The sequence below is a fragment of the Rousettus aegyptiacus genome, unplaced genomic scaffold, assembly GCF_014176215.1.
Source record: "Rousettus aegyptiacus isolate mRouAeg1 unplaced genomic scaffold, mRouAeg1.p scaffold_m13_p_4, whole genome shotgun sequence".
In the NCBI taxonomy this organism is placed as follows: Eukaryota; Metazoa; Chordata; class Mammalia; order Chiroptera; family Pteropodidae; genus Rousettus; species Rousettus aegyptiacus.
In genome coordinates this window covers 6,644,547-6,661,304 of record NW_023416307.1, presented here as the reverse complement: position 1 = coordinate 6,661,304, position 16,758 = coordinate 6,644,547, and the positions used below count along the sequence as shown (strand labels likewise).

The following is a 16,758-nucleotide window of genomic DNA, read 5'->3' as shown; positions in this document are numbered from 1 at the left end:
TTCATCATCTCTGCGTAGAAAAAGTCAACTATATAAAGTGACTTCTTCCCTCGACTTGAAAATTTTTCTTAAAAAGAGACAGGATACTGCAACTTATCTAAAGGGCAATCATGCCAACTGGCAGCGTTTGGCAATTAAAACACAGCTATGCACACTGCTTGTCATTACTATCTACTACACTTATCCAAAATTCTAGAACCTGACATTTAACTTGGCACAGCAAAGGAACTTTTGTTTTTAATGACCCACTCTAAATCAAACCATGTCTCCTCTCTAATACGTTAATAGTTTATAGGCAAAAACACAGAAAGTTTGACACTTCCCTCATTACAAAATGCTGCCAATTTCACTCTTAACTTTTAAGTCTTCTACCGGCATTCCTTTTCGCTCTGCATTCTCAAACCCCCCAAATAATAACCACCACCCCTCACACCAGCACAAATAATAATTATAGTGAAAAAATCAAATAGTAAGACCATATTACTGGAGCCATTATTTAATCTATCCAAGCCTCAGTTTCCACATCTGTGAAATAGGGATAAAAGCACAACGCACAGAATTAAATAAGATAAAGCATGCCTACTGGCACATCTCCTAAATTGTATACTGAGATACTCCAGGCTACTTCAACAAACTCCCAGAATGGCTGCCTGATACTTTAAATTGAAGGGAACACAGGGAAACTCAACATATACTGGACATTACCCAAATTATTAGCTTGATGTAGTTCAGAGTTTTAATGTTAGATTGCAGTGCAGTCCTTTGCTGACATTCTATCTTTCTAAAGTTGGGTTTTCAATGGTTGCTGTGATAAAAAGCAAGTATCATTTAAAAATCAGTGTGGTACAGGAAATGAAGGTGGCACTGTTCAATCTGATTCCAGCTACTAAAGTTGTTAGGACAGAAATATCAACTGTTTAGACCTATTTTATTAACAGAACTGCGGTCTAGGGTGTGCTGTGAAAAACTTAATGAGACACCAAGATGTCATGAAATAATAAAGCTTAGAAACTTCTGGCTTAATACTGTGATTAGCAGAGGAAGTTTCCAGTAAATGGCACCATTATTTCATTATTATTACTCCTTTACAGTATGCAGTTTCATAAAAGAGATGAGATACTTCAGATTCCATGACAAACATCTCCAGAATATTGTCCTACAGTTTTATCACTCATATTTCCATGATAAAAGAAAAAATCAGGTAGACAAACTCAGATGGACAACCCAGAGCAAAACCAGGTCTAGAGTTAAGTGATACGGCCTTGCTGTCTATTAAAGTGAACGATTTAGGTGCTGATTTGACTCAAATCATGCTACTTAGAAAGCCTGAAACTAATCTTACCACTAGACAGATAAAAGCAAGTAATCCTTATTACCATGTGATACCCACAAGAGCAAAAGCTCTAATTTTAAGAGGAATTTACATACCTTACATCTCCATCTTTTAAACAGGTGATTCATAAGTTCTGTAGAAAGAATAGGAAAACTGAACCCTACACAAAACTAATAGACGTCTTCTTTTATCTCTAAACAAATTAGTTTCTGGGAAAGAATATGCAGTATTATAACCTGCTGACCATCAATCTTGCTGCTTACACTGGGGCAGATGCAGTATAACTAACCTTAGAGTGTTCACCTGCTACACTGAACCACTGCTCCACAGACACCAAATTTTCAGAAATTACCATCCCAACTTAATTATATCAGAATCTCTGGGAGGTTGGAGCCCAGGCCCCAGTATTTGTAAAACCTCCCCAAGTGATTATAATGTGCAGCCAGGGCTGAACACCACTGGCTCACTGACTGAATAAGTCACAGCATTATGACTGATTTAAGTTTAGAATCCTATTAACATGAAGACAGAGTCTTGAGGCTGGATCAGTGGACACTCAGCCCCGTAACAGGATCCATGATCTGAGATGATATTCATTATATTTTCACTTGCACCCCGTTTTGTGACATGTGCTAATAGTATGAAAGATAAAATTTCATGTTGTGTATCTCATGGCGCTTCTGGCATAAGCCCAGGAAATTAAGTTGCCAGTCTTCAGCAATAGGGATTGTCCAAGATGTCTGATTTTTTTTTTTTTTTTAAATTTACTCTTGAAAGCCAGAGCAACTAGAACCTGTAAAAACTGTAAACTTTTGGTACATGAAGACTGAGTCCTGCTAGAGTCACTTTCATCATCTACTTTCAAGAAAAATACCTGCATACAAGCATGTAGAGACCAACAAAACCACTATATAAAAAGTGTTCATCTTGTGATATAGACTAAGTTCTACAAGAATGAATGGAAGGAAGGAAGATATAAGAGTAAATTGAAAAAGGCAGATGGGGCAGATTCTCATGAAGGAAGAAGACTTGAGTTGGAACTAACAAGCTTGGACCAGAAAGGTAGAGAAAAGCATTCTAGCAGTCGTGGAGAAAGCGAGCATAACAAGGGACAGCATGATGAAGGCTGGAAAAAGCTTGGTACTTTAGAAAAGCACTGAGGAAACCCCAGAGTCTCCTTAAAGGAGATCAAGGCTGGACAAACAGGGTGGGGCCAAATTATGGAAGGCCTCAAATAACTGGTTGAGGAGTTTGAACTTTATCTTACTGAAAAATGGAGTTATACTTCTGTTTCATATAAAATATGTTTAAAGGGATTCTTCTGGTAGACTAACATGCAGGATGCACTGAAATTCAAGGGGCTGTGATTGTTGAAGATGAAGAGAATACCTTGGTATTTTCCAAGCACAGTTCCCTGAACACAGCAGGCATTCTTTTAAAAACCGTAACACTCCACAGCACGATACACGCCTTGCTATCACTGCAAACTGAATGTTAAACTCAAATGATTTATAAAAAGGTCTGTTAACTCTTAAACATTAACACTTTAAGTACTGCTGTAAAGTTTATATAATAACACACCCAAGAGATTATACATCCATTTATGTTAGCTTTATAGAGGTAATATTCAAACTTTTTTCTCATGAAAAAATTTCATAGTCTAAATCTAAAGAAAATGAATAGAATTAATAAATAGTCAAGACAACATTTTTGATACTTTTTCCTCAAAATAAATGTTAATGGCAAAATGGTTTAAGAATCTTTTTAAATCATTTTTTGGCATAAAAGAGGGCTGCTGGAGGTTTGGAACTATGATTACCCTTATGTTTCCTGACCTTGGAGTAAAGCATAGCAATAACCCTAATAACTATAGGTAAAGCGCATAGCTGAAAATTTGAATCTCTAGTATAACCAGTAACCATAATTAAAGAAACATTTAGAATTGAAACAAACTAGGAAATCAGGTAATGTCATCAAAAAACACAAGCAGCTGACAAATGTTTCACATACTAAACCAAACCTTTCTCTCCCAGATATTTTTAATTAAGAATTCGTCAGTAAAAGAATTATATTTGTAGTATGAAAAAATATGCTATGCAAATTAATATTACAGCAAGTTATATTTTGGCTTATTTAAGTATAAAAAAACAGTCTGAACTAAGTCCATACTGATTGAGTATAACTCATTAATATTTATTTCTTAGAACACACATAGGCCCTTCCTGCTCTGTGCCCCTACATAGCAAAAACATGATAAAGAGCAAGCGCTCATCACTAGAAAGCTTTTAAAAACACAAACACACTTCAAATAACTCAAAACTGGATTGATCTGCCAAAAATTTATACTAAGAAAAAAATGTAATATTCAAATTAATCTTATTTTTAATTTCATCTATTTGCACACAAAATAACCCAAACCATACTAATCTACTATTTTTTGTGTGTGGTGCAGTTGTCCTTTTCTTTAAAAAAGACTATCAAAATAACTTTTAAAATAATATAAAATCAGTCACATATCCCACATGAAATTTTGTTTACAATTCTCTTAATAAAAACATAAGATCTTCACCATAAGACATTCCAAAAACATTAGATAAAAAAACACTCTTATAGTTCATTACTATAACTGATCTATAAGAAATTCTGTCCACTACAGTTAAAATGTCCAGCAAGCCATTTTACAGGTATATGTGATGTGATATAAACTGCAGCAATATTTCTTTGGAAAGAAATATTTACTTTTAGAAGCAGCAGCAGAACCCACTAAAGCAAAAACCTGTAACCAAAACCTGCATCTTCCCCACTCACAACAAAAACCTGCAGCGGGGGAAAGAAAAGAAAATTAAAGTTTAAAACGAAATAAGGTTTGACTAAAAGAAAATAAAAAGCATAATCTGCTAGATGAAAGACAGTAAGGGGATGGTCAGGGTCTTAAAAAAAAAAAACAGTTGAATCTGAATTATTTCAAATCAAAACAGAGACCATGATCAATCAATCAGCTGGGCTGTACCAGATGACTTACAGAGCACCGCTACGGCCCCCGACTCGAACATGAGACATTCTTCCTTGTGCCTAGTTTCCACTATGAGACTGAAAGGTGGGGGATCCAATTTGTGATAGATCCGAAATCCTTTGCTGAACGCCATTCTCCTTTCTTCAGAGGCAGCCCTGTGAAAACCAAGCAAAGCAAAGCAAATGAAGCTAATGTTTCTTTCTGCAGCAGGAACTGCGAGGCATCCAGAAGTCCCTGCCTGCCAGGTTTTCATGGGGAGGGGGGAGCGCTCAGGAAGAGAATGGTTTATTCCAAAAGATAAGTCGTCATTTAATTTTACCAAAAAGCGAGAGAGGAAAAGCTACCAATTCTCCGGGCAAAGCAAAGGCAAGGTTTCATCACTCTAAGTGCATGAACGTTTTGGTTAAGATGAGTTTCCCGTTTACTTTATGTTTACCGAAAGGAAAAATTTGAGCGTATTTCGTTCGTAGATGTTTATCAGCTTCCTGCTTCAGTATTTGTCACTACGTTGAAAGGGAACCAATTCGGAAACTTCAAGTCCTTCGGCAGAAGAGGAGAGGAGGCGGGAGGGAAGGTTAACCAGGCTGGTTCAAAGCTCCTTAGGGGACAGGCGGGGGGAAAGGATTATCCGACACCACAGGATCTCCCGGGGGTGGCGGCCAAGGGCCAGTGAAGCTGCCCAGGTTACCGCCGCCTCCCGCCCAACCCCAGGCCACCGCCGGCAGGAGGGACGGCAGGCGGGAGACCGTAAATATGAATGGCCACCCGGGAAGAGTCACGATCCAAGACACGGACCCGAACGGGGCCACTCGGAGGTCGCCGGCGGTCGACCGCCGGGGGAAGCGGCTCCTTCCCAGGGGGACGGAGGCGCGCAGCAGCCCAATCTGTCCATTATGCGCCAGAAGACATGACCTGGCGCCCAAACCGCCTCGGCTCCTTTCCCGCGGGCAGGCTGACAGCCGCTGTCACCACAGCCCCCGGCCCGCGCGGCGCCCAGCACAAGCCGCGGTCTCCCGACAAACCCCGCCCGCCTTCCCAAACCCCGGCTGCCCACGGTCGCCCCTCACCGCTCCCGCCCGGCTGCGACAGCGGAGACGGCCTCAAGAAGCGTCCGCCCGCGCGCCCGGCCGCCGGAGGGTCTGGCCGCGGCCGCTCCCCGCCCCCCCGCCGGCTTGCTCACCTCTTTCTCCGGCTCCTCCTCCTCCTTCTCCCGCAGCCGCTGCCGCCACAGCCGCCGGAAGCGTCACTTCCGCTCCAGCAGGCCCATCTCTTCCGCATTGCGCCGCGGAGGGGGGAGGAAGATCCGCCTCTCGCTGGGGAAGGGGCGTGGCGTCAGGAGGGAGGCCCCGCCCACTCGGGGCCGCCCTGCGGGCCGGTTGCAGGTGGGCTGCCCGCAGCCTTCACGCGCAGCGACCCTCGCCTCGGGCGGCGTGTCCCCAGGCCGCAGCTGCAGGTCCCACCGCTGGGGATGCCGGGAGAGGGAAGATCTGGCCCCCCTGGGCCCCTCGCGTGGGCTCTCCAGAGCTCACCAACCGTCTCCGTGGACGCCAGGGAGGGACTCTGGGGAAAAGCTTTGGGGGCTGAGTATTGATATGCACTCAAGATGGGTGTCAGGACCACCCCCGGTCGTCCCCACCAGCCTGACAGACGAGGGGGAGGGCTCGAGGTAGTCAGCACGCCGGCCAACCAGGCTGCGCCTGAAGAGCTGTCCATGGTGTCTCTCCTCCAACAGCGCCGAGTTCTTATTCTCAGCGTCTGGGTAGGTGGCAGGAAGGAAAATTAATGCTTGGTTTGGAACAACTCTGTTCGCTGCCTTTTTTTCTGGTGTGTTCTTGAGCTCTCAGGACTACTATAGAAAAGAGTGCTCAGCTGTACATGTGGTGTAGAGTGGGAAGCCACAAACCAGAATATCAAGACTGAGCCAAACCAAAACATGGCAGTACTGAGGCCGGGGGCAGCTGATTGTCACTGAATGGCGCATAGCTTTTGCCAACCGTGAAATCTAATAACTAAAAGCAACTAACCTTTTCGTCTTATCATTTTTCAACAGATCATGCTTCCTGGCACAGATTTTTCATTCTGTTTGCAGTTAATATATCTAAACATGGGGAATGAAGTCAAAACCAGTAGGGTCAAAGGAATTGAAACCTGATGAACCCAGAACTCTGAAAAAATGTTTCCTCTTGACTTTGCTTTTGATTTCTTCCTCTTAGTGCTTTAATTTTAACAGCAAAAGCAGAATTTAAATTTGGCATTTTGCACAAAATCATTTCCCCCTTCAGGCCCTGTCATGTGGCTTGACTTAACATTTCTTCACTCATTTTAGAGAAGCTGGACCCACCCTGGTTTCAGGACACTAAAGGAGCTATAATTCGTTAGAAAAGAAGCCACTTCTTTTCTCGGAGATAAGCAAAGACATTCGGATTTAGTTCTGAGAACTGGAGATTTCTCCTTTTACATCTCATTTACACCTATCTCCTTAGAAAAACTGTTTTGCTCTTTGTAGTGGTTACTGACAAGCAGCCTCAGAAATAAGCTCGTATTAAGAGAATCTATTGGTCCATGATTGCTTATTTTTCTTCCCAGAGAATCCATTTCAATTGGAGATTGCATTTGACAAAGATACATGGGAGAGGGTGAGAATGGAATCTTTCTTATTTGCCTTTTTAGGTATAATGCCTCTATCACCCCGAAGGAATGCTGAACATTTATGCACCAGAAAAACATATGCGAGGTATGGGGGCTGGAGAGATGTTGATGTTATTGAGTACATTGCAAGCGAGTTGCTTTTTATAACTGGGATTCAGAAAAGTTAAGAATTATTGTTTCAAGTAGAGTTGAGACCTGAAACCAAATCTGCTCACCCCAAACCGAAGATCCCTTCCACCATGCTTTCATCTGTGTAAAGTTACAAAACCAGAAGTGTGGGTGCTAGGCTTTTAGAAGCAAGTGTTCTGCCTATTCCTGGTTTCTTTTGATTTTGGAGTCGGATTGCAGTCAAACTTTCTTGGTTCTGGGTATGAATTGCTGCTGCTTTCTTCAGATTAAATGGGGCTGGAGTGGAGGGGATAAGCGGGACTCATTCCTAGAGGTGTCAGTAGTCCACAGCTTTCCCAAATCCCTTCAATTAATTTTAGTCATGGAATAAACATATGCTCAGGGTTTGAAAACATAAGGGCTATTTTACTAGTGACTTTTAGAAACTGTTATTTCTTCTTTTTCTTATCCCTTTTTCCTGTTTATACTTCCTTGTTCATCACAGCATTTGAAAATAGCCGGACAAATTTTAACCAAATTTGAAGAATGTCTTTTGTGTGCACCGACTTAAAATACAGGGTAGGTGGCTTATACAAATTTCTAAGTGAGATCTTAAGGGCCTACAGAGATGGGCTGACATTTTCTTGACTCTTGAAAGTGAGCAATGATGTCTGTAGTAGACTGCAAAGTACCACCTTCCCACCAAGATATCCACCTCCTAATCTGTGGAACATATCAATGTTAAAATACAGCGAAAACAAGTCTTTGCAGATGTGATTGAGTTAGGATTCTGAAATTAATTTGGATTATCTGGGTAGGCCCTAAATGGCAATCACGAATGCCCTTATAAGAAGGGGGCAAAGGGATATTACACACACACACAAACGCAATGTGAAAACAGAGGTAAAGACTAGAGCAATGTTGCTACCAGTGAGGAATGTCAACAACCACTAGAACCTGAGAGGCAGGAAGGATTCTTCCTTAGAGCCTTTTGTAGGGATGGCCCTGCCAACACCTTGATTTTGAACTTCTGGCCTCCTGAACTGTGAGAATTTGTTGTTTCGTTGTTTTGAAATACCCAGTTTGTGGTAATTTGTTATAGCAGCCACAAACAACAACACAAGGCTTATGTGACTTTTCAACAGGAAATAAACTAAGATCAGGAAAACAGCCCCAAATATCAGATCCAAAAGCTTCAATGAATTGAAGGCAAACACTCTGATTTTTAGATGTTGATTTTTGACCAAATTTCTATGAGCAAATTCCACCAGGTTAAAACATGCAATTGCCATGTCTATAGGTCGAAAAGAGTCACATAGTAACTATATATGGCCCTATCTAGAAATGATTATCCCAAACAATGACATAAAAACACTACACCATATGTTGCAAGACTATACATTGGAATAGATGTTTATTATGTTTACCTTTTCCTTATAGCCTGCATTTACCTATCGAAAATGCTAGAAAACGTTTGGCAAATCTGGAGAATACTAAGTCTACTACAGTTATCTTTAACAGCTTTTCAAGTTACACAGAGCTAACATATCTGGATCTGCGGAGATCTATTAGTATACAGAAAGGGATGACTTCTTGTTAGAGCTGTACGATGCTCACTCTTCAACCTGGCCCTTGGTTCCTAAGCAAGAGTGGCTGGAATTTCGACATCTAAGGTTAAATGTAAAAGGTAAGCTTTTACATGTGGTGTTTCTGTAGCTAAAATGGTTTCCATAGATTTGTCAAAGGTTTTATCATTTACTATGTGTTTTGAATCTTCAAGCATGGGATATTAAGGTACGTTTTCCTGAAGATCTTTTTAACTGTACTACAGTATATGTTCTAAGAAATGCTGTGCTAATCATCATCAGTGTGCTGGTTGAGTCTAACCTCCATGCCTCTGCTGGAGTTAGGGCTGACAGGGCTGGGGGAAAACAGTACAAACTACTGGAGCCCAGAGGTCCAGAGTAGGCTGTTGCACATCAATATCCATCCCCTATTATAATCTTTAGCCTGTCTGCCTTAGCTAGGAGGGTGAAGCCAGTATCAGTAGCTGTTCCTCTACTATCCATTGACAGTTTCAGTTCTGGAGGGCAATCTCCAAAATGTTCTGAACGACAGCCTTACTGAAGTTTGAGGCCTCAAACATTCATGTTTCATTGTTCTATCTGCAGAAGTTCTGATTAACTGCTCTCATTTTCATTTACTTGAAACCAGACCAAAATGGTGGTCATAATCAGAGAATGGCAACACTCCCTTTACTATATGGATATTACCATTTTAAAGTGAGTTCTTGTAACCATAAAGAATATACTGCAGCAACTTATACTTGCATATAGTATTTTGCAGCTCTACATTTCACCACTTACGAGGGTTTCATGATTTCAAGGGAAATTAGTATTTAAAACAAAATTAGGCATTTGTCAACAGATTGAAATTATACATACTCAGAGTAAACTTTGCTGTCTCTAGATTATACCTCAATAAACCCAACTTTAAAAAATTAAGGGAAGTCTACATTTTAGTATATTCCCATGAAAAAGGTACTTGCTTTAAGACTTGTACAATTTTTGGCCAGTACTGGGTGATAAGGTTATCACTGCAGGCAACTATGCATAAATCAACTGACTCCCTCTGGGAGATGATGCAGAACACAGCTGTTGTCTTGAGATTAGGAATTGGTGTGGTAGACGTGAAATCACGCCTCAGATTACAAGGAGCCCCTGATTGTACCAAGACCTGTTCACCAAAGACTGAGTGTAGCAGGGACAAAGGCAGGCCTGCTCCTGGAGACATGGGAGTCCTCAGAAGAGTGACTTCGGGTTGACAACCCCGTCAGCCTTGCTGAAACTTTCTTAGACCTGCACACACTTCTGAGAACTTTAATTCCTTCCCTCTGTCCTGCACACAGGTCACATGTTACCTCACACCTCAGGTTCTCCCAGCTTCCTCCAGCTCCTTCACCTCCCCGGAAAGTCATTCCTACCAATAAATAAATCTCTTGTACATGTAATGCCAACTCTTATGGTGACTGCTCCCCACAGGACCCTAACTCATTGGGGTACTCATCTTCTCATGTCTTTCTTCAGCTGAGGGATGCTCAAAAGGACATTATCTGGTGGACACTCCAGCCTGTAGCACAGGCCAAGAGAAAGCCCTCAGGCAGAGCTGCAAAAGGACACCATGGCATCAACGGAGACATGGGTGGGGCACCACCATATGATACAATAGTAGTAAATGGTCTTTATGACTGGTTTATATTGTCATAAGGAAACAACTTTCCTTTTCAAAAATGTTCCTCATCTATTTTGGAGCTAATTCGGATGACTGCTCCAAAAGAAAAAATTTAAAAGACAAAACTTTAGCTTTATTAAAATGTCACCCTCTGAATTTATCTTTTCACAATCCCTTCATAAGAAAGGATGTTCTTTAGCTATTTCAGAAATAAAAATTTTCTGGTTGAGAAGAGAACCACTTGTCTTACGCACAAGTCTATGCTAAATTTGTTTGAATCAAAGTTGTGCTGTAGTGTGCGAACCCATTCCTGAAACCAAAGGAGACTAATGGATTTCATGAGATTAAAAGTCCCAAAGTTTACTGCAAGAGTCCTTAAAAGCAGACCTAAGAAATCAGTCTATGGGTTTGGACACAAATTTAAGGCACAAATGATGTGCATGTTCTATATATATGTGTTTCTATGTTTCATTCCACTGAAGTTGGAAAAAAGTGTTCTCATCTAAATTTTTAGTGGGCCATTAAGGTGTAACAAAAAATTCATTCACAATGAATATGTAAGGATAAGCTGTGTTCCTAAAATAAAAACTGACAGCAATTTAGAGTACATGACACTCTTCTAAATATTTGAGTTGACCAGGATATACATACTACCAGTCTCACTACATTAGACTCATTTGAAATGCTCTTAACTAAAACTAATCACCAGCAAAATACAACAAAGGATATAATTGAAAATTAATTTAATGCTTGGCTAAAGCTTAATTACATATATAATTATCAAATAATAGTCCTTAATTTCCAAAAATTCCTCTTTTGAAAATCACAGAATCAGAAAGCATAAACTTTAAAACAAGTTCTCTGAATATTTACAATGTGGTATAAACATTATAGAAGACCACGGATATTAAATTGCTTGGGTGTGGCTGATCAGCAAGGCGTATTCTTTATTGCATATATAACTCACATATGTGGGATTTTAAATATAATGACGGGATGCTAAAATTCAAATGCATGTATTTGTAAGCTGGTCAGGGAATAAAATCATGAATGAGACAGGACAGTCAGCCCCAAACCATGCAGTTAGGTTGTGGGTCTATTATTTCCAAAAATTAAACTCCTATGTTCTTTTCAAAAACTTATGTTGCATATATTAGAGTTCACATTAAACCCACATTTGACTGTAATGCTGATTCAAGGAAGAAAGTTCACCATTCACCCACTGATCAAGTCCACACTCAACTCTCAAGTTTAAGGCAGCACAGCGACAGTGACAGCAACTGCTAACCAAAAGGTGATGAACACCTAGTCACTTGCCAGCCCTTTTGTTGCAACAGTGTAGTAATTTCCCTAAGACAATTAGCTACTGAATAATTTTCTGCTGTTAAAAGGCTTACTCTGTAGAAAAACACCACAAATTTCCAGTGTGAAAGTAACGCCATGGTGGTATAAATATATATATGCATAATTACACAATTTACACTGCACACATCGTTTACAGAGAACAATTAATTGAGCGAGTTAATTTGAATGACCATATAAAATACATCTGTAAACAAAGTATGACAGGCAGTAAGGAAAACATTCATAAACTTCCTAGAAATAATCTAAATTCCTTTCATTCCGAAGAAATTGCAGTTAAGGACACAGTATTGAATATTAATAATGTTCTTTGTATTAAAACAAGAATCAGTATTTTACAGTTTAAGAAACTTTACATATATACAAAATTTATACATTGGGAATGATATTAAAGCAAATAGGCTTTTCAGTCTCATAGATCTATTTTCCTTCAATCAAAGACTTAAATTCTTTCACATTATGGTCACTTGCAACAGACATAGCATGATCCAGAGCTCGAACACTTGCAAGGAGTTTTACTATCTGTTTTATGTTTTCCCTAAAAGAGAAAAAAATGTAGCAACATCTCATTAATTAGTATAAAAGTCTTAGAGAAAATCTGTTATTAACTTTATGACCATTTTTTAGGTTTTGCAATTGATATTTCAAGCATACATTTTTAAAGGAAAACAGAGATAAAGCTATAGCATGTTGAAAAAAAGATATTTATTTCCATATAAAACAAAACTGTGTATGTTTAAATGACTAGTCTAAAAATGGAAGACTGATTTTCAAAAACAAAAGCACCCCAATTTCATTGAGATCAATATTCATTAATAACCAAAGAGAAAAAAATGCAATGTTTCCAAATTATTCCCAGGCCCTGCCCTCCAAGTCCTTCTCAAAGTAGAGTTCTACTTCTTTTAGAATATAGTTGGAACACAAATTATATTTGTGATTATTAATCACCAGTCTATCAAGACCCAGCATAATTTCCATTCCTCCAAAGTTTACCAGTGAAGTTTAACCTGGCTTCCTTATCAACCCCTTGTTAGAAGTCATTCTACCTCTCGTTAAGTAATCCTCAAATTTTAGCAAACATGGGAAACAACAGAGGGTTGTTAATACACAGATTACTAAGCCCACCCCAGAGTTCTAATTAAGTAGGTTGGTGCGGGGCCTGGGAATATGCATTTCTAACAAAGCTCCCAAGTGATGCTGGTGCTGCTGGTCCAGGAACTGCACTTTAAGACTGTTATAACATTTAGTTTGAACCACTTGTAAGAAACAGCACATAATGCAGTGTCTTCTCTACAAAATTATAATAAGTACCTTGCAGGGAAGGATTATAATTTGTAAAACTTTGTAACCATTGTCTGGAACCTATTTTATGTGCACTGCACAGAGCAGGAAGGCACTGAAGACCTTTTCTGTAGAAAAGTAAATACTGTTACTGATATTTAACTCCAAACAACAGTGTTAAATATATGTAAACCAAAGTTTAAAAAGTAAACAGGATTTATCTTATCTAACAAAACACAACACTTTGAGAAGAAATACCACCTGCCAAAGAATTTTACCACTAAAATGTTTACTAATTGCTTTGCTTTTAATTTTATCGTAAAAGATAGCAAATTTCCCCTTAAAGAAATGAGGTTTTTTTTCATGGAAGGAGGAATGAGGAAAAAGAAAAAGTTTTGCTATGAGGGATGATTAACAGTATGACTTAAACAAAAATGAAAATATGATATTAGAAAAACTATATGAAACATTTATAAAGAAAATTCTTTAAAATTGTACTAGTTATTATTTATTTTTTACGCTAGAGATTTATCCCAAAATTTGATGACTGTCCACAAAAAAGACTGATTTATTCATTACTTCTAACCCTTGATAAAAAGTATGTATAAGCTGCACCCAAAAAAATCCTGAGTGATGACCATAAGTCTATGATGTAGATACAGAAGAACTCAACAGAGAGCATATATATTTGGGATATAACCTTCAATATGCTTTTCCAAGGTTTATAATATGTGTAAAATGAATCTCCAGAGAACAAGACCCATGCAATTCTAAGAGCCTGTGACCTCCCCAACTCTTCCAAGGAAGAGACGGAAAACAAAGATTAATTCTTTTCCCTTAGGGCTGGTCCTTACCAGAACTCTTTTCAAAATGACTCCACGAATATCTTAGAAAAAGATTAGGTAAAACCACAAAAATAAAAATTGTGTAGTTTTGATATGTTTACCAATACTAAATCAACGTCTAGTTTCTATTTACACATTTTAATAATACTAAATCTGACAACTAAAGACTCTAGATCACCATTTCATTAAGTAATCACCTTGCATTTCTTTTTTCCACATCAGAGCACCCAATGCTGTTTCTGTAAATTGTATCTGCTAAGTGCACAAGGTACCGACAGAAGTTTTCTAACTGAGAAATAGTTCTTTCTCCTTTCAGGTTTATGAACCACTGCTTGGGGAAACAATTGATTACCTACAGAGAAGAAAGATGCAAAATAAAATAGTTAAAATGAATAAGTCAAAGTGTCTAAAAGCTAAGTCCAGATGATGGGTAGAATGCATTTAACTAGACGACTTGCTACTGGGCTTTACGTAACAAATTACTTTAAACGAATATTCTTTTCAACTTGACTTCCTCCATTAACTTTACGACTTTCCTGACTATACCTGAATTTTTACTTCAACACATAGGTCTTGTACTCAAAGCAAAAGATATATAATTTGTGCAACAATTGAGTATATGAGAGACATAATGATGATAATCAATTGCTTCATTTTCCAGTTTTCCAGGAAGCCTTAAATGAACTGAGTTCTCTTTATCAGGAACTTACCTGTAAAAATACTAATGTAGTAAATGGAAATTAGATAGGTAGAAATACACATATCTAATAGTACAGATTTTTATGTAAAAAAAATACTATGGCTGGCAGTATGGAACTACCTGGGGTAGTCAAAGTGATTGTCGACCTTGCATGAAATCCTATATAGACCAAAGGGGTTTCTGTAAAATCTCAAATCTCTATTCAAACAAAGAAAATGATTCATTTTAACTTATATCCTTTGAAAACTATGATGTGTATATCATTTAACTCACATTTTGGGCTTTTTTGATGCTATCATCTCCGTATTCTGAATTCTGAAAAGCCATGAGAATGTATCTATTTAATAAACCATCTATTGATAACTCCTGAAGCGTTTTATTTGAGAAAATGCCGTACCATTGAAGAAAATTCCCTAATAGCTAAAAAGGAGAAAAAGAAATTACTAAGAGGCAATGTTACACAATAAATTAGGTACAAAGTAAGTTAGTTACATAGTAAAACACCTTAAAAATATAGTGAACTCTTGTCTTACCAAAGTACTAATAAGCACTTTTAAAGGGCTCACATATTTCCTAGGAAGACCAAGGATTTGAATTATAAATTTAAATTTAATTAACTAAAATTTAAATAGCCACATGTAGTACTGGCTACCATATTGGACAGCCCAGAAACAGAACATTTTTCACCATCACAGAAAGTATCACAAGACAAGTGCTGTTTCTTAGATAAATGTCCTCCAGTCAGAAGCAGGCCTAAGCTAGTCCTATGACCTCCCCAAAAGACATAAACTCTTTCTGACTATGATGTTTCCTGTTTTCCAGATAACAAGAACCTTGACTGAACTGTGTCACTTGGACATCTCAAGCTACTCAAGCTTAATACATATAAAATGGAAGCCATTTTCATAAAGTGAAAGCCCCCAGCCCATCCCACCATAAAACCTTCTGCTTTCCAGCATTTCTCAACTCAGTGAATGGTAATCCCATCCAACCAACTGATCAGGCCAGAAGCCCAGGTATCATTCTTGAGCTCTCCCTCACGATGGGGTTTGAACCCCACCTCCGTCCATTCCGTATATGTTTCTCACCTCCCTAATCTAAGCCATTAGCTCTTTCTGGACCCTGCAGTTACTCAAGTGATCAAGAGCTCTGAAATACTCTTTCTCAAGCAGGGTTCTATGGAAGAATTAACCCTACAGAAAATTATTTGAGTGATAACTTAATTTTGCCAAAGACGGTGCATAGCTAGTACCATTTGAGATGCAAAGGAAAGAAGAGAATTTGTCACACACATTAGGTATTAATTCTTCAATAGAACCCCTGTTGAAAAAAGCTGCCAGAGTCAGACTGGCCTGAATTAGACTTCCATCTCTACCACTTGCCTCACCATCTCATCAGTGGAGTGAGAATAGTGTCTAGCTCATGAGGCCATTATGAGGATTGTACAAGCTATGGAGAGTAGCACAGTGTCTGACACATAGTTAAATACACAATAAGTACTAATTCCCATTTTCATTATTACCTACTTCAATCCACTGTCTCCAACTAGCAGCCAGAGGCAATTTGTTCAAGTCACTTGGTTGACATAAAATCCCTACTATGACCCACTCATATATAGTCCATTATTTTCAACAAAGGTACAAAAGCAATTCAATAAAGAAAGGATACTCTTTTCAATAGTGATGGAACAAACTTACTTCCAACCAGGTTCACACTCTATACATAAATTAACTCGAAAAAAATCACAGATTTAAATGCAAAACCTAAACTATGAAACTTCCAGGAGAAAGGACAGGAGAAACACTCTGTGGCCTTGTTTTAGGCAAAGTCTTCTTAGATATGACACCTAAAGCACAAATCATTAACAAGAAAAGATGATAAATTTGACTTCATCAAAATTAAGAGCTTATGTTTTAACAGACTGTTAGGAGAATGAAGACAAGCCAAAGACTGGGGGGAAAAAAAGGAAAACTCTTTGAAAATCATAATATTATACTTGATAAAGGACTCGTATCCAGAATACACAACTCATAGCTCAATAATAGGAACCCAATTTTAAAAACTAAGCAAAATATTTGAAGACACACTTCACCAACGACATATACATATAGCAAATGAGCATATGAAGACACGCTCAACAACGTCAGTCATTAGGGACCTGTAAATTAAAATGAGATACTTTTCAAAATATAATAAAGTCAACCAAGTCAGAAGTCTTTTAGATACACTATAGATA

General features: G+C 38.7%; 2 protein-coding genes across 18 annotated transcripts in view; both read right to left on the bottom strand.

The window, feature by feature from the left end:
• SYNJ1 (synaptojanin 1) overlaps positions 1-5,654 on the bottom strand; it is a 76,855-nt gene extending 71,201 nt beyond the window's left edge. For 12 of the 17 annotated variants that reach the window (XM_036219605.1, XM_036219600.1, XM_036219602.1 and 9 more), the window contains exons 1-2: positions 5,527-5,653; positions 4,356-4,501 (exon numbers count right to left, since the gene is read on the bottom strand). In XM_036219605.1, coding sequence (XP_036075498.1) covers positions 4,356-4,501; positions 5,527-5,624 — 244 coding nt within the window. In that variant the 5' untranslated portion in view covers positions 5,625-5,653. The other 5 variants (XM_016162380.2, XM_036219612.1, XM_036219611.1 and 2 more) reach the window with 5 other exon arrangements.
• A 5,406-nt stretch (positions 5,655-11,060) lies between these two features.
• The window catches only part of PAXBP1 (PAX3 and PAX7 binding protein 1), a 29,734-nt gene continuing 24,036 nt past the window's right edge, over positions 11,061-16,758 (bottom strand). Inside the window, exons 16-18 of the mRNA XM_016162382.2 lie at positions 14,796-14,942; positions 14,020-14,174; positions 11,061-12,234 (exon numbers count right to left, since the gene is read on the bottom strand). Coding sequence (XP_016017868.1) covers positions 12,117-12,234; positions 14,020-14,174; positions 14,796-14,942 — 420 coding nt within the window. The 3' untranslated portion in view covers positions 11,061-12,116. The remainder of the gene's footprint in view (positions 12,235-14,019; positions 14,175-14,795; positions 14,943-16,758) is intronic.